Source organism: Hakea prostrata, chromosome 2 (genome assembly GCF_041222555.1).
Source record: "Hakea prostrata isolate BN-2017 chromosome 2, UWA_Hpros_2, whole genome shotgun sequence".
Lineage (NCBI taxonomy): Eukaryota > Viridiplantae > Streptophyta > Magnoliopsida > Proteales > Proteaceae > Hakea > Hakea prostrata.
The window spans coordinates 4,507,055-4,532,510 of record NC_142601.1 but is presented as its reverse complement, the minus strand read 5'-3'; the positions used below and the strand labels follow the sequence as shown (position 1 = coordinate 4,532,510).

The 25,456-nt window shown below is 39.1% G+C and overlaps 1 protein-coding gene across 4 annotated transcripts in view; it reads right to left on the bottom strand.

The window, feature by feature from the left end:
- SAC3A (SAC3/GANP/Nin1/mts3/eIF-3 p25 family) overlaps positions 1–17,068 on the bottom strand; it is a 46,089-nt gene extending 29,021 nt beyond the window's left edge. For 2 of the 4 annotated variants that reach the window (XM_089143911.1, XM_089143910.1), the window contains exons 1-3: positions 16,618–17,068; positions 16,345–16,416; positions 9,192–10,022 (exon numbers count right to left, since the gene is read on the bottom strand). In XM_089143911.1, the coding sequence (XP_089000037.1) occupies positions 9,192–10,022; positions 16,345–16,404 (891 nt within the window). In that variant the 5' untranslated portion in view covers positions 16,405–16,416; positions 16,618–17,068. Of the gene's footprint in view, positions 1–9,191; positions 10,023–16,344; positions 16,417–16,617 lie in introns of those variants that run through there. The other 2 variants (XM_089143914.1, XM_089143912.1) reach the window with 2 other exon arrangements.
- Between the last annotated feature and the right edge of the window lie 8,388 nt (positions 17,069–25,456).

The window sequence follows — 25,456 nt, the reverse complement described above, 5'->3', positions numbered from 1 at the left end:
GGGATAATTACTATTGCCCCCTGTACTATTGTTTAATTACTACTTTATCCCCTACACTTTTTGAAATTACTAATCCAACTTTAGAGTTTTCCTGTAATTATTGATGCCCGCCATGCCGATGAGTTCCGCTAGTTAAGCAACGATGTGGCATCTTTGATTTATCTAAAAATTCAAAAATAACCCTAAGATTACTTACACTTCATATTAAATTATATTACTACTCTTAGTAATTAGAAAAAAATTACCATAATTAAACAATCTTATTCTCTAATCAAAATAAAGAGAGCAAAGAAAGAAAAGAAAAAAAGATATTGTTTTCTATATAAGGAAATAAAAAAATGGTAATTCCTTATATTTTACCTTTTATTTATTTACTTTTTAATTTGACATTATCACATCTTAAAAAGTTCTTACTTCCAATCGGTTTTTATTTATTAACTTTCTAATTTGGCATTATCAAATTTAGGAAGTTCTTATTGATAGAATTTTTTTTTCTTTTTGTGTGTGAATCCAAAATCATAAGAATACAATGATAAGAATACAAGTGTAAAATTGGTATTTCATATAATTTTTTCTTTCTTTTTCTAAATGAGGAAAATAGGGTCATTTTGGTTTCTTAATTCTAGAAGGGCAAAATAGATATTAAACATTCAACTATAATTGTCTCTTAACACCATTAGAACTGAGGGGGCAACAGTAATTTCATAAAGAATAGGGCCATTTTAGTAATTAAGTAATAGTACATAGGGGGCAATAGTAATTATCCCTATTATTTATCTGAGCTACTCCCAGACCAACTCTACAATCACCACTTCTTATCTTATCCTTCCTAGTTTTACCACTCATCCATTTTACCATCTTCATTTCTGCTAGACTGAGTTTATCTACATGTTGCTTCTTGACAGCTCAATGCCCTACATCATACATCATGGACGGTTGTATGACGGTCCTATAGAATTTTCCTTTGAGCTTTAAAGTAATACGTCAATCACACAAAACCCTAGACACACCTCTCCACTTCATCAACCCTATTTTAATTCTTTGGAAAACATCATCCTCTATATCACCATTTTTTGTTTATGATTGAGCCAAGGTACCTCAAATAATCGCTTTGTGGAATCTCCTTTTCATCATCCGTCCAATCACGACCGAAGTTACACACTATATACTCCGTCTTTTTGTTCTATTTAGTTGAGAGTCTTTTGATCCCAAAGTTGCTCTACATACTTCTAACTTGACCTTAATCCCTACTTGTGTCTCATCTACCAAAATAAAATCATCAGCCAAAAAATATACCAAGAAACCTCATCTTAAATCTCTTTGGTTAAATTATCAATTATAAATGCAAATAAATATGGGCTTAAAGTTGATCCTTGATGTAGTCCAACTGTAATTGGGAATTCACCACCTTGTACCCCCACAGTTTTTACATGTGTTATGAACCATCATACATACCTCTAACCATTTTGACATATTTTTTTGCAACATTTCTTTTCTTAAGTACTTGCCAAATTAAAACCCTAGGAACTCTATTATAAACTTTTTCTAAGACAATAAAAACCACAAGATCTTCAAACTTTCATATGCTACACAACTTGCAAAAAAATAGCATCCTAACTAAAACAAAAACAACTACAACAAGAAACTAGCCACAATAACCCATACCTTTAAAAGGAAATTACCTAAAACCAAACATATTGTAACCACAATTAAGTAAATGAAATATTACTAGTATTACTATTCCAGCCCTTCCTAGACCAGAAAACTGGCTTACGAGCAGCCTTTGGACTGGATTTCCAAAATGGATCATGCCAGTCCAGCCAGGCCAAGGCTGCTGCATCATATATTATTAGATAAAGCCAACCAAGACTCAAATACAGGATGTAGTACTGAAAACAGAAGAAGAAATTTACTTTAGATACTCAAATTGTCTTGTTTACCTTTTCTCCATGAAGCCCTTGCACTAAGATGCCACAAAAGTAACAATTTATTAACCCTTCTCTATGAAGTTACCCAATTTTTTGCTTCCCTTTATGACACACCAAGTCATCAAGAATTGTTTTGACATTTTTACCTAAATTCATAACAAAACCTAATTAACACTACTCAACCCAAACAAAGCCATTGAACTTGAATTCCATGTCAACTGATGGCAAGAGTGATGTAGGTCCCAATGCCTACCTGAAAGGAGCCCAAGGCCCAAAAAACTTAACACTGGATACACCAGTTGCAATTAGGTAAATACAAAAGACCTACTTGATATCAGCAGAGGCATACTTTTGATTAGAACTACATTAGGGTTTTAATTCTGCCTTCTGAATTTCTTTTGAGTCAGTATACGTTAAGTCAGGTTTATCAGAGAGAATGTAATTAATTAAATAGACCTGACAAGGAGTCCTTTTAGGTTAGTGATAAGAGTTCTATTTGAGTACAACTAGGAAAGTAGAAAGGCTATAAATACAAGGTCTGTGCATGTAACAGAACTCAGTATTCAGAATACAATCAATAAAGACTGTTGCAGCCTAAGACTCTAAGAGCAAGGTGTTAGTAGAGCTTCTAATCGGCAGTAAGGTACCTCCAGGTGATTGAGTAAGCATTCTAGAGTTTCAAACTGTGTTTTCTCCTTCAGTGCTTGCAGCCCACTTACATTCCATCTACATCTCAGCCAATTATCAGACTTGACTACAGCTAAGTAACAAGTCAGCCGTATTTCACCTTTCCCCTTTCTGCAAGCCCTACCCCTTTCACCCTCCTTGTCTCCATAAACCCTAGAGTCCTAATTATTATAACTCCCATTAGTATCCTTCTCCCTTGCAGGTCCATAATCCCTCTACAGCCACTGTCACTCTATCCCAGCCTCAGCCCTTTTCACCCCACTAAAACCCTAAATCCCTGCTGCCCAAGATTCCCAAACCCAAAACCTGAAGTCCTAATTCCGAAATTGTAAGCCCAAACCCAAGGTTCCTGCAACCCTAGTCCCAAAATTACCTAGCTTCCCTTCCAGAAGCCTACCATCCTAACCCTAAACAAGTCCCTGTTACACCCCTATCGAGAACTCTAAGAACCCATCTGCAGGCTTCCCCTCTCATCCCTGCGATAGCAGCCCACTCCCTCCCCTGGAAACTTAATCAAACCTAACCCTTAGCCCCTCCAATCACCCCTAATAGGATCGCACCTGTTGTGCCTGGTTCGTACCGTCCAGGTGAACCCGACAAGAACAGTCCAATCGACTGCATTCAGAGACAAAGGTCCTGTGGTGCTCAGTTCGAACCGGCCAGAACCCGACCAACCAGCCAAGTTCGAAGAGAAAGGACCTATTCGAGGTTCAACCCCAGAGTGAATGTGTTCAAGTAGGAGACATCTTCAAGCAAGAACATACATACCTAATCTATCTCTCTAGGAATGCAGGACTTGTCGTGTACAATGGGACACAACTCCAGAGTCCAACCAAGACTCCACTTGATCGAACAATACAAAAGGCAAGGTAAGCGCCACGATCGACATCTCTCATTGACTAGGATAAACTATATAAACCCAACATTCACTCACGCAAGGTAATCTAAATTCATTCCATTCAATCTGAGGCTCTACAGCTACCCAGACTCTCCTTCTTCCTACTGTTCTTGTACTAACTTGATAGTTCGGAGGCAGCCTCTCGACCTACGAAGATCGGCTCGTTGTTTTGCAGGACAGTATAGGTCTACAGGTGATTGAGTCAAATCCAGACGCAACAGTTTTGCATCGTCTGTGGGAACAATGAAGAAAGTCATGGCAGTTAACACATCGGCATCCCATGTTGCTCAGCCAAACCAACCAAGGAGTGGGGCTGGAAATTAGATCCATGAGGAACCCCAACAATGCCTCACAACCGAAATCCCAATTTATCGCCTCCACCTCAACAGCAGCAACCACAGTTGCCTCCGAAAGAAAACTCTTAGAACGGAACTCCAATTGAACAGCCAGAAGTGCTCCTGAATCCGGTTCCTGTACAGATCCTTCCAAACGAAGTTGAAACCATGCAGCAGTAGTTATTGGATGTGCAGGGCTGCTCAAAAATCTTTGCATTGAATTGGCATCCCAACAGACCCCAATCCTTATAATGAACTAATGAAGAGCAAGCACGCAAAGTTCCAAGAGCGGGCTAATTGCCTCCTCAGCATCCCCAAGGTTGGGAAAGGACAATCCATAGTGATCAAGGGAGATAGAGTAATGAGGAAGAGTAGCCTAGAGAAAGAGACGAAGGCCAAGAGAACAATGGTTGAGGAGACATGTTTGACCGATTGTCACCGCCCAGACAAACATCCAATCTTCCCCGAAGATGACCAAGAAAACAATCACATGAATGTGCAGAAAGAAGTCGAGCTAGGTCAAGAACCAGAACGACGACCAACACTCGGGACTCCCTCAAACAAACGTAGCACGTACATACCGTACAGACGGGAAAGGGGAGCAACTTATATTGACTAGAGATTGGACCAACTAGACGAACAACTTAAGGAATTAGACGATTAGGAGAACCACGATATTTATTCCATCCTCAACGAAAAATCCGTTCGCACTAGAGATTATGGACGTTTCCCTCCTAGCATGATTTAAAATGCCGACCTTCTTCTATGTATGACAGGAAGAAAGATCCTTTAAATCATATCAGCCACTTCAAGTCCGCGATGACCATGGTGGGTGCCAGCTTTCCTGATGACCTCGCTTGAAGGAGCAATTAGTAAGTGGATTACCGGTTCTAAGATCAAGATCTACCACCCATCTTAATCAACTAGGGAGGATGCTCATTGCTCAGTTCTAGAGCAGGATCAAAGGAAGAAGACCAAGCATAGTCTGTTCGCCTTAAAGCAAGAAAGGAACAAGTCAATGAAGGACTATTTAACCCATTTCAACAAAGTGTATGTGGAGATCGATAGTCTAGACAAACAAGTTGCATATAGTGTGCTCTTTAGTAGGATTATGCATCCCCAGCTCCAGGAGTTGTCGTTGCAAGATAAGCCGACTTCTTACATCAAATTGTAAAAGAGTTGTCATAAACAGGTCATGGTGTCTAAAATCATCAAAGCTCGAAGAGAAACACACAACATTCATGACTGATCAAGAATGCTACTACTACAAGATCGAGAGAAACATAGAGGCGTATGTCGATGATATGCTCGACAAGAGCACTGTCTAGGAAAAACACTTGATCGACCCACCTAAGGTTTTCAAGAGCATCCGACCTAAGCAACCAAGGGGAGCTCGATCCCAATTAGGAAAGACCATACGTCGTGGTTAAGAAAGCCTGACGGGCTACCAATTGAAAGACCCGACCACCGGTTAAGATTTGGGTAGATCATGGAAATTCGTCAACCAAAAAAGGTTCTACCAGTGGAATGTCCCTGACTAGTTATCGGCCGACCACCAGCAAAGTGTCTATGACCGTGTAACGGCCAACCAATTCGTGATCTTTTAATTTTGATGATTTGTTCTTTAAACTTAATAAAGGTAATTTTATTTGCTCTTGGTCAAAACCATGTAAGCACTAGTATTCATTAAATAAAGTGTTAATGTAAAGCAATTTTTAGAAAAGTCTTTGCTCTTTTTTGAATCGAAAATAGTAGCTCGGAAGGAGTCAAGGTCAAGCACAACAGCTCGGGTAACACCTCTTCGATGAGGACATGGATTCCGTATATAGGGATCTAACAATTACACCGTTTGAAAAGATACCTCTTAGGGAGGTTTGCGGGCAAAAGTCCCTATTTGGCAACTCTTAGGCAGGCTTGTAGGCGAAAAGGCCCTATTTGGCACCTCCTTTGCAAGCGGAAACCCTATTTGGCACCTCTGAGGGAGGTTTGTGGGCGGAAACCCTGTTTGGCACCCTCGAGTAGGGGTGTAAACGAACCGGATTCGGATCGGATAGTGGTATATCCATATCCGCATCCGCATCCTATTATATTCGGACGGATTCGGATAATATTCTATCGGTTTTCAGACGGATTCTATCGGATTCGGATGATAATCGGATAGTTATTCTCTTAAGTAGTAGATTCTTCTAAATGACCATGAATATAGATTGAATACAAGTTTTTGACTATCTGGTTACATCTTTACCTTTTTATTTGTGAGGGTTAGGTTTGAAATTTAAGAATTTAACCACTTTGGTAGCTATTTTAGTAGAAAATCTAGAAAAAAAGTCACATATCATAGGTAAAATTTATAAAAATAAGAATAATAAATCTAAATAAGTAATTTAATCGGATAATTTTATCGGACGGATAATAATCGATAAGAAAGGGGTATACCATATCCGCATCCTATTAATAATCGGACGGATTCGGATACCCCTAAACGGATGCGGATGCGAATTCGGAAGCGGATTTCGGTTATCCATTTACAGCCCTACCTATGAGCACCAACGGAAAAAATCCAACCATACAAAGTCGACATAGCAACTCCCAGCAAGGACTAACAAAATCCGACTTGGTAGGTTAGTGCAGTGAGGATGGGTAAAAATTCGAACATGGCAGGTCATTATAGATAAAGTTTCCCAACCAATCAAAAAGGAATCACAGCGAGAAGAGCACATTCAAAAACCAATGTTCAAGTCAGTGCAATGTCCAAGAGAAGCTAACATTCAGGTCGGCACGATGTTCAAGAGAAGCCAACATTCAAGAAAAGTCGACATTGAGGTTGAGGCAACATTCAAGAGCAACTAATGTTTGGATTGGCATGACGTTTGAGATGGAACCCCAGGTTGACCTCACTATTGCACTGCCTCACGCGGACTTTAGAACCCTAGCAAGATCTTAGTATAACACCTCTTTGCAAAGACAAAGAAAATCCAACCATGGCAAGTTGGTGTAGCACCCCTAAACAGGGACCACTACACCTCCTAGGGAGGACAAGAAAATCTGACCACAAGTCGTCGATGTAGCACCCCTAAACAGGGCCCCTAGCACCTCCCAACGAGGACCACCGCACCCTCAAACGAGAACCATTGCACCTCCTAGCACAGGCAAGAAAGTTCCAACCACAAAAGGTCGATATAGCACCTCCAGATGGAGACCCAAGCACCTCCTCGTGAGGACGAGCATAGCCCAACCTAGCAAAGATGTGAACCAACCAAGGAAACTTGGTCACTAAGACCAACCTAGGAGACTTAGGCTGATAAACCACCATGGGTGGGGGGCGGGGGCCAGGGGCTAAAGGATAGCATACGGACAAAGGACCATGGTGATTCTTCAATAATCGACCACTACTACATAGGCTAGTTGGTATGCAAAGGTTTGGTCGACATTGATCAATGAAAAATAAAATCGCACCAAGCAAGAAGGATTACCCATCAACGGAACTTGACTTTCAAAAAAAATTACAAAAAGAGTACAAAACATCATTGTTTGGGAAATACATAGCTTAAACGGGAATGGAGAAGAGGGGGGAAAAACATTATTCGAGGAAATTAAGTCACTTGACGCCACCATCCTTGTCCTGCACCTTGTCCTCCTCATCATTGCTACTAAATGTAGCAAGCCACTTGGCAATGGTCTGTATAGCGTGTAGTGCGGCTCAAGGAGAAAATGGTTACTTCACCTTAATGGCAACCGACATCTCCCGAACCACTTGCTCCTCCCCCAAGTAAAGGGCTCTTCGCTTCCTCCCGCACAAGTTCGTGACTGAGCAATGGTTCGTCGCTGAGCTCCATTCATGGTGGAGCACAGTTCATGACTAGGCAATGGTTCGCGACTGAGCAATAGTTCACAAGTAAACAATACGAGCTTAAAGGGATCACGTAGTACGAAGTGAAGCACCGGTGTTTGAGAATCATCCCCCAGCACTAACCAAGGACCCAAGGAGTCTTGGGACTAGGGGCCTATGTTGCGCCCTTTTCGTATCAACCAGGTGAACAAACCAAGACCGGAAAGCATTGGGTTCAAGGACAGAGGACCTCTAGTGCCCAGATTGAACTAACCAAGAGAATCGGCCAAGAATGGACCGACCGACCGAGTTCGAAGAGAAAGGACCCATTCAGGGTTTGACCCTAGGGTGACCATATCCGAGTAGGAAACATCTTCTGAGTGGGAACATACTTACCTAATCTATCTCGCCAAGGACTGTAGGACTTGCCATGTATGAATGGGACATGGCTCCAAACTCTAACTAGGACTTTACTTGATCAAGCAATCCAACGACAAAGTCCGCCATGATCCAATGACTCTTATTGACCAAGTTAAACTATATAAACCCAACATTCAGTCACACAAGGTGATCTGAATTCATTCCATTCAATTTGAGGCTCTGCAACCACCCAAAAGTCTCTCCTCCTTTTGCGATTACCGACTTGGTCGTTGGAGGTGGCCTCCCGACCAACTAAGGTCAGCCCGTTGTTTTGCAAGACATTACAGGTCTACAGGTGGTTGATTCAGATCTAGACACAACGCAGCCCTCCTTTGTCCCTAGTCCTAATCCTAGAATCCCCATTAGCCCTTCGCCATTAGGTTGCAGAATTTTCTACGATTCATCTTCTTCCTTGAAACCTTGAAACCCTAAGTGACTTAGAATTCCTAGATCTCCTTAAACCCAAGCCCAATTGCCTTCCCCTTCTAATTGACTTAGAATTCCTATATCTCCCTAACCCCAAGCCCAATTGCCTTCCCCTTTTAGGATTAGAACCCCCATCCCTTCTCTAGCAGTTGATCAAAATCCTAGCCCATTCCAAGAATCCCAAACCATTTAGGACTCCTTAAACACATCCTAACCCATCTAGACTGACCCAAACCTACTCTACTTAACATAATTACAAAACACTAACAAAAGCCCTTTCTAAGCCCAATCGAACACTATAACAGCACCCCCTAAAGCCCTAACCTGGAATTACATTACAGCAACCACTGAAACCTCCAAGACCTAACCCGACCTTTTGCCAACCTCAATTCCTCCAAGAACTATCCAATTAAAAGCTTCTACGACCCTAGAAGACTGCTGGTTCACAGATAGAGGATCCTAGAGTGACCCGATTTTAGGGTTTAACTTCAAAAACTCAAACCCTAGAATTAGGGTTACATCACAAGAATTTCAGCAATAAAAGAAAAGAAAAAAGCACTACTTAAGCGAATCTTCCAAGTCAATGTCGAGAACTACCGGTAATCCAATGCATTCACTTGGAAACGAATTTGTAGGAAAGTAAATAGCCTCAGACTAAAAAGAATAACCTGCAAAGAAGGCAATGCAGATGAACTGGGTTCTGGTCTCCAAGATGTTGTACCAGGTGGTGGAGGCTGGCCATTTGAAAATGGATATCCACCTGTAGCACCAGGCACCCCACTAGTGGCTGCACTGGAAACTGAAATATTCTCCGTCCCGGGAGCACAGCTAACATCAGTTTGACTGTAATAATCTGCCCATGACTTGTATTGTTGTTGATAATGATGTGGAGTTGCAGCTACAGAACTAGAGCTTAGAGCACCATTAGAATCTGAAGAGTAGGCTGAATACTGATGAGAGGGGTAAGGTGCATATGACCCATCATTCCACAATTTATTCTGATTATTATACTCGTTGCTCGGGTAACCACCAGTTGTCTGATAATCAGCAGCATTGTAGTAAGTGCTTGGATAACTTGCAGGCCCTGTATTCTGAAATGAGGTAAGAGGCTGATAAGGAGCACCTGAATGTTGATATACACCTTGTTGAGGGTACGAATGGTTTGTTTGCTGCGGATATTGGTAATAGTAACCATGTTGATATCCTGTGTTGCCATAACTATAAGGATCAGTAGAGCTCGGATATGATGAATACCCAGGATATTCTTGTGGTCCACCTGGTGCCCCTACAGTAGATGAAGTAGAGGCATTTGATGAAGAGTTCAACCCATCATGCAACTCCCTTGGAAGTGGCTCTGTCTGCTGATTATGATGATAAGTGGAACTAGGAAGAAGTCCATTCTCAGAAGACACAGCTGTAGAACTGGCTGAGGGCAGAAGGGAATGTCCAGGAGTTAAAGATGCAGATGCTTGTCCACTTGAATCAACAATTTGGTGTCTCTGTCCAATAAAACAATGATAGTGAGTTCCATGTAACCACAAGAGGGGAGGGGGGGGAACTGACATATTTAGCATCTGATTCAAGTCAAATTAGGCAGGAAAAGTAAATGGTCATCTTAAAGGAGGAAGAAAATTTTAAAGACACTAAGTAAACAGCATGAGAAGTGTAGAAAACTGTAAGCCACCAATATATCACTTTAGAGTTGGTCAAAAATACCCCTTTCCATTTTTGGCTTATGCAGGTTAGAGTGATACTACATCAACAGATGAATAAATTTTCATTTCATGCCAAGCATCCATTGTTACGATTACTGTCATGCCCGATAGATGGAGAACATCTTGGCATACAGGAAGATCCAGGAGAGAAACAGAAGAACCTCCAATGAAATAAATAGATAATGCTAAAACCATGTTGAGATGCTATGTTAGAATTAATATTCTTTAGGAATATATCAGTCCTGCAACGTGTCTGGAAATGATTTTCAAAAAACCCCAAAAAAGATGTGGTAACTGAATATGGCACGGTGTATTAATGCACTATATGGTAACTCGTGCAGGATGGTTTTAATTTTGCCTGATTACCTCACATTAGTTAACTGATACAACTTTCAACCATGAAATGTGCTGAAAGAGATAAAGAAATAAAAGAGAAGGTCAGGGCAAGCATGTTTAAACTCTACCACTAATCCAAAGATTCTAGAAAGTTACATAACCACTCAATATTCATCTAGAAGAAATTCACTCTTTGTCAAACACCATTTAATGATTTTTTGAAGCCCACCTCATCAAGTACATCACTAATTATTCACTTGCACAATCCTGATAGAAAATAATTGAATGAAATTTCAACTTCCATAATAGCAGGTACCTAGCTACAATCCTGATAGAAATATCCCCCCCCCCCGTCCCTCATTCTATCAAGCCAGGATGATCTAGCCCTAGATTGAAAGGATCAACTCGGGGCCAGTTACTCAGGATCTTGTATAAAGCAGCAATTTGGTTAGGTTAAAACTGGGTGTGGGGCCCACTAGGGGTTAAGATTTCAATGTACATTTTTTTTTTGGTGTCATCAACAAACCAGTCACAATAACTAGGGGCCCATAAGCCCAGCATATGTGAAGGGGGGGAATCTGTGGAGGGATGGAGGTTTGAACCCAAGGCTAGCGATTTGGTTGCCACCACTATGCTAGAAGCACTATTAGTTTTATCCACCAATGTACAGTTTAAAACCAATAAATGATGAGAAGTCTAATAGTGAAGGCCTGAGGTTTTGTGGATGTGGTTTTAAACGCTAATTTTGACACTTCAACAAAGAGAGAGGATTTCAAAGCGAAAGTGATGGAGTTTTAGGGTTCAGATTCACAGGCCAAATTGGATCAGCTAGAGATCGAGTGGAGGGAAGGGCTGCAAGGGTATACTTGATCCAAATTTGAGTGGAACTGGATGGCTGGTTAAGGCTACGCAGGAATTAGGGCTTCGGGATGGGGTTTAGGGTCGATGAATATAGGGTTTTGATGGAAGGAAGTGGCAGTAAGGTGGACCAATTGTAGGCAGTGATGGGGGATGCCATTGGCTGATTTGAACAAATTATCCTAGTGAATATGGGAATGGGCAAAAACTACTGATGTAGCCATAGAAGAACTAAGGGTCAATGTATTCCTTTAAAGCGAAAAAGGAACATAAGTAGCTATGATGTATGGTGTGAAATGCTAGGTTGTTAAGAAGCATTATATAGAAAGACACGTGCAGCAGAGATGCAGATGATGCAATAGTGAGTGGCAAAATTATGAGAGAAAACAGAATGATCAAATCCAAGCCAGTTGGAAGAAGCTCCGATATATGATAAGTTATGTCAAAGTTATCTAAGGGATCATGGCCATATTCAACAGTCATTTGGATGCTCCAGTAGGACTGGTTTGATCAGACTGAAGGAACTAAAAGAATCAAGGGCAGACTTAAAAGACCTTAGGAGAAATGGTGAGAAAGACATGTGTAGCCTAGGCCTTGTATCAAGTATGACCTCTCATAGACCCGATTGGAGAGCAAGGATCCATGAGCCATTAGCCAGCTCCACTAGCTAGGGAGCTGACCAGCGGTTTGTAACTCACTGATAACAATCCCAAGGTCCGGAAAACCTATCCAGAATCATGATGGGCCCCCTCGAATACTCAAGAACTCAATTGCAAGAATTAACTGCAATTCTGCAATTCTGCAATTATCAAAAATTTTAAATCAAGGAGTAAACCACAGATTTATAAACAGTTTAAGGTCAAGAGAGGAAGGGGGTATTCTGGTAAAAAAATATTAAAGGAAATATCAAATAGGTGGAAAGGTGAAGACAAAAAGGTAGTCTTCAACTCTGGCTGTTATAGAACCAGTGATGTACGACCCATGGCCACCCCAGGAAGACCCAAGGAAGGACTAGGGAGGCTGTCCAGCAGGAAATTTCAGCCAGCATGAAGGATATTTGGTCATTTTCAACAGCCGCCATCCAGTCTAATTTGGTCTAGTTAGAATCAGGATTTCATTGGGAGTCTAATCCTGCTTTATTTTGGTTATTTGAGCCAGCCCAAGGTAAGTTATGTGGCAGTCCTTGTCTAGATAGGAATCCTTCTTAAATATAAGTCCTTCTAATTTTGCAGTTTCATTTAGTCAAAAGTTCTCTTTAAATTTTAACAGAATTCCTTACTTGTTCCACTACAAAGTTGAGCCCAAGTAGGATTCCTTAAAATTAGGCTATAAATACAGCCAAATACATGTAACCAAGACAGTTTTGATGAATAAATATTCGAAGGAGAGTTACAGCAGAGATCAAGGGGGGTCAAGTAGGATTCTAGGGTTCTCAAGTGCAGGAATTTCCTGCAGCGACAAGGTTACTAGCATTCTTCCATTCAAACTTCATCGAAAAACCCTCCAACTGGTAAGCCTCCATCTCCCAGCCTTTTCTTCTCTCTTCCCCTCCATTGCATCTTGGTATTTCCCCTCCCACATCCCTACAGCACCCCGCCTTCTTCCCCAAGACCCTAAATCCCTTATTTCCCCATCCCCTCCACCAATCCCCTTCCCCTACTAGGATCATAACCCCAGCCTCCACCTAGCACTCCCCCCCCCCAAAAAAAAAAAATCCTAGAACTATAGACCCTAGTTTCCTAAAATCCTAAAAATTCAGGTATTCAATCATGAAACCCAAAACAGCGAGGTCCAGGTTTGTCTTTCATTAAACCTAAGCCTATAAACCTAGCCAAACCTATTCTCTCTGCCTACAAACCCCAATAACGCCAAGCAGCCCCTAAATCCCTAAATGCAGGGATTTAGAAACCCTAATGCCTGCTGATTTTCCTTATTAGATCCTGGATTCTAGCCTCACCCCGTGTTGGAAAACCTCGGTTTCAACACAAAGGGTCTTCTATGCAAGAAACCCAACACACCAGGGAATGAGAACTTGAATCCTACCTCACATATTGCAGTAAAAGAGCAGCAGCAGCAGCAGGAGAGGGAGATTCTGCCTCATAAGGAAGATTTTCTGGGAGAAACAATAGAGGTGGGTTATAGGTTAGAACTTGAAAGTACTAAATCTCAAAGGATATGCTAGATATCAATTCAAGTTGACAAACAGTATGCAAACTAGATAGGAAGGAACTCAGGTCTTGAGTGATTTAGAAAACAGACCACAAAACATGGGCCATAGATGCTTGTTCATACTCTTTTAAGTTTCAGCTCAACCAAATTAACTCCACAGAGTTCCATTCATAACAGTCAAGCCTGCTACTCTTGTTAAACAGTGCAACTACATGGAAGCATATTTTCCAAGGAAGAGGAGAGAAAAGTTGCAACCAGAAATGATTGGTCATGGATACCTCTGGAAGCAGAGAAAAAGGAGGAGAGAGATTCGGGTTGACAAGAAAGAGAATGGAGAGGCACACAAACATGGCCATACAGGCACTCTCAAGACACAAAATTATCCCAGATACAAGCTCAATAAAAGAAGAAAAACCTAACTAACAAATGAAACTGGAAAATAAATTTAATATCGAACTAACCTTCTAAAATAAAAGATAATATAATTATCCTAATGAATTAAATCCTAAATATCCTACAAGACCACAAAACCCAATTGAACCCAGTTCAATTCTGCATAGATGGCCATACAGGCCACGCTGGTTCAACCACATACCTACATCACTCACCTTCTCATTTTATTGCCTGAAGCAATTGGCATTCCCAAACACATCAGCAACAAGCCTATTTTAATCACAGATTTAATATCAACCACTTCCCTGCAAACTACACCACAGAAAATTCTGATCCTCATAATACTACCATTGAAAAGAAACATTCCATACAACACCACCAGTTAAATTTCTGCTACTTTTGAGTATGTAACAAACTAAAGCTAACAGCTCAAGCTGTACTTAAACAACCAAATCCAATCTATCAGTGTTTAGTCAATGTCAAAACTGACATGCGTCCAGGCAGTTCTAGCAACTTCCAGCCCTCTTGTCTTGATCTTCAGCACATCTCACAACCAATGAATTCGAATATATGACTTGCTGAATTCGAATAGATGACTTGCTTTCACTAACTCACCATATCTTCCATTTGATCACAAACTTCATTGGTAAGACTGTGAATGGACGTAGAAGTTTACCATCTTACTGAATAGCTTGTTAATGACCTGCATCACATTTTACCTCATCCTTTCCAATTCAATTAAGGAGCTTAGCAGAATATTGAAACAAATGACCAAAGTTATCTTCCCTCGTGGCACTTCCAATCCTTCATCAGTCACTCAGATTGCCTTCAATGTAAAGCAGCTTTTCTGCAAGCATATTCTCTTATGGTATTCTTTTCATCGTTTTTTCCTTCTTGATAAGAAACACAGAAAAACTATCACAGAGTAGGAATCCAGGCATGCCCATTAGAATGTTGAACGCAACCTCTCACTTCAAAAATTAAGAGCACAAGATGTCTTTCAATCATTCTGAATCAGATCAGCATACAGTAATAGTAGAACAAGATGCCCCCCCCCGAACTCTTTGCTGAAGCAGCTCTGTCCATGAGGTATCCACCATTAATATAGCTCAACTATAACCGTTCATAGTTGTGTTCTCAAATCTTTCCCCCAGCTTCTTACATTTGAAATCCAATAGGCAATAGTCTGTGATTTCATCCACCAAAATCAAAGACCCCTAAACCCAGCAGAAATCCCATCTTTCCAAAATCATGTATTCCTGATTAAATTCTCCGACTAAAAAGCCCATAGGCCATCAAATAACAATCCAGTGCTTCCAATGCTATTGCCATAATCCCATCAAAACAGCACCAAAAATTCACACTGTTGGTCCATCAAGCCATCAATTGGTGGTAGAAGCACTTTAAACCATATTGAGATCGGTAACATTAATGTTAAAGTGCACAAGAAGGAAAAAATAAAAATAAATTAAAAAATTTTACTTTTAACATCTTCATAGAATAGATTCTGGCAGAAGAAAGTAATGCAGACACACATTGTTAGACCCCTTTCTTTTTCATGGTAATCATGATATTTTCACCAGTCACTAAGGTCGCATACAGCAAAGTATCATCACATGGTTCTGAATGACCATATAATGTTGCTACAACCATCTGAACTGCATTCACACATGCTAATTATTGCTGCATAATCCCAAGGATCAATTAATCATGTCAGGTTCCAACATGAAATCCTGTGATCTACCTCTTAAATGGTAGTATCAAACATCCTGTGCCGACATCATCAGTTTGTCGCAATCTAACGCCTTGTGAGATAGTTTATACTTCACACTGCCAAATTTGCTGTATGATAGTTTATACTTCACACTACCAAATTTGCTGTATATCTATATCTGGTGACGTAAATTTGATTCGATTGTACAGGAATCCGGCAGTCTATAATTGATAAAGAAACATTCTAATGAAATGCTTGTAATGGCAAAAGTGTGTGGAAAAAGATTAACTGCCTGTATAAAGTCAAAGACCTTCCCCAAAGCTGTAAACAGCATCCAATGAACCAAAGAGCTGGGGAAAGCAGGTAGTTTTGGATAGTCTAAAGAATGTCCGCTTGAAGCCAATTAAAATACCAAGCAACATGAAGATAAACTATAAATATAACATATAATAATATACAATAATTCATAAAAGAGTGTTGTTTTACCTCCATTTTAGCTAAACAACCGACCCTTCAAGCATCAATCCAGAGTAACCACATTATAGTATACACATTTTTATTGCTTTAAGAAACAAAAAGTAACAATCATGCAACTGCAGTCCTTAGGCCGGAACCATAAATCAGTCAGCAAATTACCTCAAGCAAATTTGGGTCCTGTTCAGCTACAGTATCAGTAGTGCGTACTTGGTTCATCATTCTGCAAACATCCTGATACACTAAAAAATAGTTAATCCTCGATGCACAAACTCCGAAGCCCTATAAGCATGAGAATGTGACCCGCACAAACCACATCTAATCTGATCCAATAGCTACAGAACCAAATACAGTAAATAGAAAGTGGTTCTTCTGATTCTGATAAAAGAAAAACCCTAGACCCATTGACTTCTCATATCTAAAGCCAATCCTTACCCTCTGTAGTCTCAACGACGCAGAGCAGTCGACCTCCACCAAAAAAAGAGTTTTTTGCCCCAAATTAAGAGATCAGAAAAGATAAAGCAGAACAACAAAAAGAAAAGATCAAAACAAAAAAATAAACAAACAAATTCAATAGGGAGATTCAGTGTTACAGGAAAGAAGCTCCAAATAGAATTCAATGAAGAGAGCAAAAAATCACCGACAAATCAGATAAGCAGGAGAGGGAAAATAATTGAGCTCTCTTCTATAAACAGCAAGGTGAGCAAAGAGAGAAGAAGGCAGGAACGGAAGAAGCGAAGATTAGAGAGAGAGAAATATGGAGAAATCAATTTTCAAGACTAAAAAGGTCTTCTATGGGTCCGTTCCTTCCAGGCGACAAGGAGGATCGCTCTTTTGTTATCGACGATGAAACGGAAGTTTAGAAGCTATGGTCTGATATATGATTTTCAACTGTTCAAGAGAAAACTTGAAACCCTCGTTTCGGCGAGTTGTAACTGTTTTGAAGGATCCTACCGGTTCGGATTTCGTATGCGGATCCAGATACATCACGAATTCTTCCTTTCTTTCTTTCTTTTTTTTTTTTTTTTTTTTTTTTTTTTGGGATAATAGATACATGAATCCGGATCTTCTCCCCGTCTGGGGAGCACAGATGGCTTCCTGACCACAAACATCAGTGGGTCCCACTGGTGAAAAAAATATTTTTTATTTTTTCCAAAAAGTGTTTTTCACCGTGGGCCCCACTGATGTGTGTGGTCAGGAAGCATGGGGGGAGCACTTTGTGCTCCCCGTACGGGTCGCTGATCCGGACTCTAGATACATCACGAATTCATGACTTCCGTTTTTTAATGGAACACTAGCTTCTAGCCTTCTAGATATTTCGAGATGGGGGGTAGGTATCACATAATACAAAGAGCTCCGCCCTAGCTCCGAAGGGATTTCTACTTGTGATGCGTTCAAAAATTGACCGTCTCTTGGAACCCTGCAAAACAACGTCAGGTGTGGGCCGACTTGACAATCGGAAAGCCACCTCCAAAGGCTAAGTCAATATGAGTACCACCACAGAGCTCCAACGAATTGCAAAACTTAATTGAAAGACGATAATGGAAGGAAACGATTCAGTTACTTTTCATTTGAGTTATGCTTTGGTTTATATAGGGTTTATCTCCTACTGTCAATCACTGGATCAATCCACTAGTCTCTTCATTAATCGTCCAATCGTAGGATTTTCCTCATCAATGTGGGTTAATTCCGTTTCCATATAGTAGCACAATTGCTTATCCCGAGTTTGGTGGGATCAAGTCTCCTTCTATAACCATCGGGTTCTTTTATGCTTATGGTACCTGTGGCCTGTGGGTTTAATTCTTATACTAGTCCCAACTATGGCTATTGAACCGATCGTGGTTTGACCCGATCAGATGTTATTTTTTACTTATCACAAGCCCCCAGTCCAAGTAATCAAAATCAAAAGACCGATCGTTTGGTATGTTTTTCTTGATCTCATACAATGGGTGTAGTAGGTGGAAGTTTAAACAATCCTAGGTTTCTCGATCATCCTCCAAATGTTACATTTATTATTACAAACGTTACATCCTCTCAAGCCGCATTCGCTCATCGTGACTTGCACCTTTAACGCCATGTGCCCATTGGGAACAAGCGCCATCATGACGCCCTTTTTCTCAAACCGTTACCAACTTTCAGCCGTTGATCCTGGATTAATCTTGTTCGTTGGTTTCTTGATCCCAAACCGTCACCTACTCTCGATCATAGATCTAAATTGATCTTGTTTGTTCGAATCCATCTTCGGGTTTATTTAAACCTTCATTTCGTTTCTTCACTTTGCCATTTGTGAGTTCATTTGTTTTTGAAGATTCCAGCAAGCCTTTAAATGTTCTCTACCTTCAGTTCTTCCATAATCAAATTCAACTTGCTCCACTTGCTTAAGTGTTTACCAAGTAAATGCTTCCATCCTTTCGTTCACTATTCTTTCTTTTTCTTTTCTCTTCCTCTTTTTTCTTCTTCATTTTTGGGATCACCATTTATGTTGATTTAGGGCCCTATCCACTTCACTTTTCCTTTAGAACCCTCCTGACTACATACCTTTTCCTTCTATAATCATGGATAGTGGAAGAACATCTAAGAATGATTCAATCGACCGAATGGTCGAGGGAGACGACTTAGCTAACCAATCTAGTCATTCTCCTCCTGTTAAACTTTATGGGGACAAGAACATTAGGATTACTAACTACTGGTTCAGTCCTTCAGCCCAATCTTCTCATAGGGAGAAACTGGGGAATCAAATGGAGGGTGAAGCTGCTACTTCACCCCCTACCTCCTGAAAGCGTAAAGCTTATTTGAAAGACATTGCTGGTAGCTCCCAACCATCCAAAAGGCCTTCTTAGAGCTACTTTGTTTCTCACGTTCGTCATGCTGAACTTGATGATATCTCAAATCATTTTTCCATTCCGTTTACATACCTCATTTGGGTCCCCAACTCTGGTGAGAAAGTTAATTCAAACCCTCATGCGGAGTTTTCCATTTATAGTGCCAGTTTGAAAAGTGGTGTTAGGTTTCCCTTCTTTTATGCCATTATGAATCACTGGGACTTGTGTCCTGGTATGCTCCTCCCGAACAGCTGGCGTCATATTGTCTGCTTCATTGTCTATTTTGAATTAAGAATTTCCTCTTTTTCTTCATGCTTTTCGATCCCCTTATGGGGAAATGGGATTTCCACCTAAAGGAGGTCGGCAAATTTGACTCTGATTCCTTTGAAGTGTTGATTTGGTATTCACCATGGCTTTCTGAACCGTTTCCCAAAGATAGCACCAATGCATCCAAAAATTGACGGACCCTTGGACCCTGCAAAACAACATTAGGTGTGCGCCAACTCGGCGGTCGGGAAGCTACTTACGAAGGCTAAGTCAGTATGAGCACCACCACATAGGTTTGACGAGTTGTAGAGCTTAATTGAAAAACGAGAATAGAGGGAAACAATTCAGTTACCTTTTTCCTTGAGTTATGCTTTAGTTTATATAGGGTTTACCTCTTACTGTCAATCATTGGATTAATCCACAAGTCTAATCATTAGTCGTCTAATCGTAGGGTTTTCCTCCTCAATGTGAGTTAATTGCAAATTCCATACAAAGCACGATTGCTTATCCCAAGTTTAATGGGATCACGTCTCCTTCTATAATAGTCGGGTTCTGTCAATCTTTCTACCTTCACACCCTATTTAAAACCTTTTCCATTTATACGTCAACAAGCTTGTAAATGGGTTTGCTTACAAAGCATGCCACACCCATTCCATCCAAACAACTCTTTCATCAAGGGGAAGAAAGAAATAAAGACAAAAATAATAGTTGGGGGGAAATTGAAAGAACAAGCAATCAGATAAAGAGATGGAGTCCGTCTTCTTTATATTTTGTAGCATCAAAGTAAAATTTGAATACTACTGTTGACTTATAGATTGTGTAATTAGCTTTTTTTTGGTAAACTTAAATTTATTTGGAGTTAATCTTGCAAAACTTTTCATACCATAGTTTGGTTGTCAGGAAAATTAGAGGAGTGGAAGTGAAAAATTTGTATTCAATAACCAAGTGAAGGTTTTTTTTTCACAGCTAAAGCGAATCATCAATCCATTTAATTGCCAATTTGGCATAGCATTTTTTTTAAAGAAATGATAGCTTTATAATAGAGGGACGGGACTATTATATATACCATATGGAGAGTTGAACCCATAATCTATTGTTAAGAGCTGTCAGTTGTTCCTGATTGAGTAACCTTTGATGGTCAATTGGCATAGTTATGAGGTATTTGTGCTTTTTACCAATTATCTTGGGATATCTTAAATTCTATAAAAAATAAAAATAAAAAGTATCATATCAATTAATATAAATATAAAGAGTGCCATATGTAACACTAGCAAGTTTGAACATTATTATTATTATTTTTTGGAGGGGGGTTAAGATATTTAAGAACAGTTACCTAATAAAGAACTGCCATATTAATTGATCATTTATTCAAGATAAGACGCTTTTTTAAGATGATGCTGACAAGGGGTGTAAAAGGATCAGATTCGGACCATATTGTGTGAATTCTATATCTGTATCCTATTACCTTTAGACAGATTCAGATAATATCCTATCGGTTTTTGGATGGATTCAGATAATAATCGGATAGTTATCTTTTTTAATATATTCCTATAAATGGGTATGAATGTAGATTGAAATACAAATTTTTGACTATTATAGACGTCTTAACATTTTTATTTGTGAGAGTCAAGTTTGAAATTTAAGAAGTTAACGACTTTGGTATTTATACTAGTAGACAAATCTAGAAAAAGTATTCACATATCTTAAGTAAAAAATGTATTAAAAAATTCAAATAAGTTACTTAACCGAATAATTTTATCAGATGGATAATATTCGGTCGGAATGGGATATTACCACATTTGCATATTATTAGTAGTTTGATGGATTTGAATACCCCTAAATGTATATGGTTGCAAATTCAAAAGCGGGTTTTGGTTATCCATTTACACTCCATACTGTCATAATTTGAAGAGGTCTTTGTAAAATATGGAGTTTTGATGCAATAATTAAATTGTTTTATTATAACAATAAGATTATATGTTATATGGATGAAAACAACATTTTCATGGTTAAAATATATATATATATATATATATATATATATATATTTTTTTTCATCTCTGCTGTTATAAATAATATTTACTTGTAAATGTCCATCACCCCAAGATTTTCCAAATAAATATCTCAACCATCTCAGTGTACAATTGGAGATTCACGTTCTCATCTTAATTGAATATCACAACAATGCATCATTTCATACAAAGATCGTCTTATTGTGTGCAAGAATTATATATTGTATTTTCTCGTAGACTCTGGTATTTTCGTTTCAAAGAAGATGCTACTTCTATTATAAATATGTAATGCACATAAATTAATAGAAAAGCTTAATTTATCTTGTCATAATCTTCTTCCTTATATTTAATATATCTGATATATTTTATAACACTTGCAACTTTTTATTTTATTTTATCAAGTCATGAAATTTCATTAGATAAACCATACCAGTCGGGTTAAAAAGCCCAGAAATAACAATAACAGAGTTTTGCATACAATTGGGTGGATTTAACCACCAGAGTCACAAATCAAACAACCTGGCATCCTTAGCAAATAAATTAGCCAACTGATTCTCTAATCTAAGTATATACATAATTTTAATCGAATCAAACAGAATAAATAGTTCCAAAATAGATTCAGATATATTAGAGCAGATCCCTACAACTTTACTACAAAGCCCTTATTACCTTCTAGTTTTTTTTTGACATGCTTTGCAAGGTTCTATCCAAATAACTATCATTTATTGTCCATGCAGGGTTGGTAGAGTGGTAAGATTCATACTTCTCAATGGAGAGGTCATGGATTTGATCCATTGCGGTGACAAAGCTCCCCCTTAGGATGTAATCGAGGTACGCGCAAGCTAGCCTGGATGAACCTCAGATATCAAAAAACAAAAAATGAAAAAGAAAAAAAAAATAATTATAATTTTTTTTAATAGACAAAATAAACATCAATCGAATCAATAATTTATTAGGATTTAATCGTCAAATAGCTATCAATTAGATCAATAATTTTGAGGGGACTAACTTTGGAACTATTTGTTCTTTGAGCTTAAGAGCTACACATTTGACAAATCTTTCAATAATTTTTCAGTTAAAATTTTCTTTTTTTGTATTTCCATTGTTAAATATTAATTCGTTTGACAAGCTTGTTGTAATTTTTTTCCTTCTACCAAACCTAATCTTTTAGAATTCTTAACCATTAAGACATTTACTTATCAATAGAATCATACATCTACCAATTAAGGGACCTGTCTCCCACCAAAAATTTTATTTTTTGATAAAAAGAAAATTTATTGTATAAATGAGCTCTCACCGATAATTTGCTCCTCTCTCTCTATCTATCTCTCTCTATATTTTCCTCTTTCTGGTAGGGCCTGTGGCAATATTAGTTCTTTGGCCTCAAATTTACTTGTTTGATGTTCTGGTAGTGTCCGGATTAGATTTTGGGCTGTCCTATGATTTGATTTTTCAAATGAAAGATAACTTTATATTACAAAGAAAATATGAGATTTGACTTTGGAAGAGTCACACCCTGCTGTTTTCCACCATGTTGTTCATGACACACGACTAAAAATTTGGGGTAAAGCTGTGAAAGTCCCAGATACTGATCACAATTGAACTATATTTCATCATTGGAAGATCAAGGGTACTTTCCAACTTGTCATTCTGCAAGGTCTCAAGCTTCCAATGGAGTGGGCTTCCATCAATGGTGATGGTTCTATTAGAGGTAACAGAGGTGGATATGGGATGCTCGCTTGAAATGAATTGGGTAATGTTCTATTTGCTGCTGCCGGCGGGAGTAAATACACGTACATTCTCTTCGTGGAACTTGTTGCCATTTACAAAGGGTCGGTGCTTGCCTGTGAGCACGATATCTAGAGAATCCAGATTTGATCCGATTCAGAGGGTGCAATTACAATGATTCTTGGGAAGTATATTGTCCCTTGGTACGTTGCTGAGCTTGTCTGTGGCATTCGTGACATTGCAAAGCGTTTTTGCTAGTTCGAGCTCCATGATGTGGTGTGTGAACTCAATGCTAGGGCTGACTTTCTTGTGAGTTATGTACATGAGCTCTACTTTTCTTGTTTGTCTTTACGTAATGGTCTGTCTAAAATTGTAAGGGACGACGTTGAAGGAAAGACTTATTTTAGATCGTAGTCTCTTTCCTCTTCTTTTTCAATAGGAGGGGGGGGGGGAGAGTAAATTTGTATTCTACAATGTTTTGTCCCTTCTCACACAACTATGGTTAGAGCTGGCAAGGAAGAAGGAACAAAACAAAACTCCTGGAAATTGTAAAAATCTAACCAAAAAAGTCACACCCATTAAGTTTTTTAACTATGACTTTAAACCTCCGTCTTTCCACACCTTCTTCCCCCCCTGCCCAATCTCTCACTGTGCCTATGGGCCCTAGTCCTTGTAACTACTCTGAAATGTCCAAAGAATAAAAGTTCCCTTAAATGGTGAGCAAAAGTGCTGTGGTCAAATTCCATTTCTTGTTCTTGAATCACCCCCAACCAAATTCTTTAGCATACCAAGGAACCCAACACTCTCCCTTTATCATCTGAATTTTGGTCTTCAAATCCAACTTTACTACAAATGCCAACTGTAGTCTGTAGTGGACTAATATCCAATTTATTTTTCACTAAGAAATAGATCATGTAAATGTGTAACATGTGTCTCAACATCACATCAAAAGATTGAGATCTATTTACAAGTTACATCATTTTAAAAAAAATAAAAATTTAATCACTAACTATTTGATGTGACTTATAATTGAATTTTAACAATTTGATGTGATGTTGTGACACATGTCATACGTATACAAGAAAATTAATGGTGTGCATAAAATTTCAATAAGTAACAGCCTTGTCTTTGCAAAATTTAATAGGCACTAGCTGTGCGTGAACTATATCATCACACTGCTCGCCCTACCCATGATGGCAAATACCAATTGCCGCTGCTATCTCTCCCAATAGTTCCATAATGCCTAACATATCCTACATGCAATCCTTCACGATTAATGGAGGTCCTTCCTTTAAGTGGCTTGGGCCACGAGAAGTTTCTCCGTTGCAAACACACCTAGTAAATGGTGAACTGAAGCCCTTGATCCAATTTATCGAAATCGCACGTTTGTTAGATAAAGAAAAAAAAAAAGGTATAATCATGTGACACCCACATAGAGTAGAGAATGAATGAATTTTGTGAAAAAACTGTAATATGTGAATTTTAATTTTATAATATTTCTCATTTTTTTTCACAATTTTTTAGATTTTTAAAAGCAGGCGAACTTTCTTAATTTTAAAAAATTTGTCTACTCATTTTTCACCCTCATTGAGTTAAACAAAATATTTTTTAGAATTTTATTTGAAAAGTTAAGGTCTTTTCCACTTTACTTTTTATCTAGCAAGTGAATGGTACCTAAGAGGCTAACATCCTTCCCACAGAGTCATTATTTGACTTGGGAGATGGGATTTTTGGGGGCAAATTGAACTTTTTTTTTTTTTTTTAAAAGGGATCCGGGCACGCAGAACCACGTTACCTTGTGTCCCATGTGCAACGCAATGTCCTTGGAGTCTTTGATGCTTCCCCATGGCTGAGTATGACTTATGCAAGCACTAGCCTCATCAGCGAAACCCTACTAGAGGCCTAATATAATCCACAAACGCCGATAGCGTCCATGTCTAGGCCAAAGAACACAATCGCCCAATGCCAAAGACAAAGGATCAGAAAAACCAAACCCCTTGAGAATGAACATGGAACCATGGGACCACAAGAGCACCACCTCAACGGTTGTCCGTGGAGTCGGTTGACGTCCAAGTCAACTAATCCTGCCCATCATTAAACATATGACGATTGCGTACCCCCTGGCCCATATTATCGAGGAAAAATGGATGGCCAATACACTCCACTGCGGAATTGCATACTGGCATCAGTTGACCGTCCCCAGCAACGACTTTGACCATACCTGACAAACGAGACCTAACACGTAACAACCATCCACGGAATCAATACGAACCTCACGTAACAGCCATGCACGCAATGAATGAAACACCCAGCAACTAGCGTCTCTGCTGTTGAGAAATTCAGATTTTTTGTTGGCTATAACCTCTCTTTATAATACAAGAGGAAACAGCTTATTGAAAACCCAACAGATTCTTGAACATCACTCTTTCATCACTGAAAAGTCCC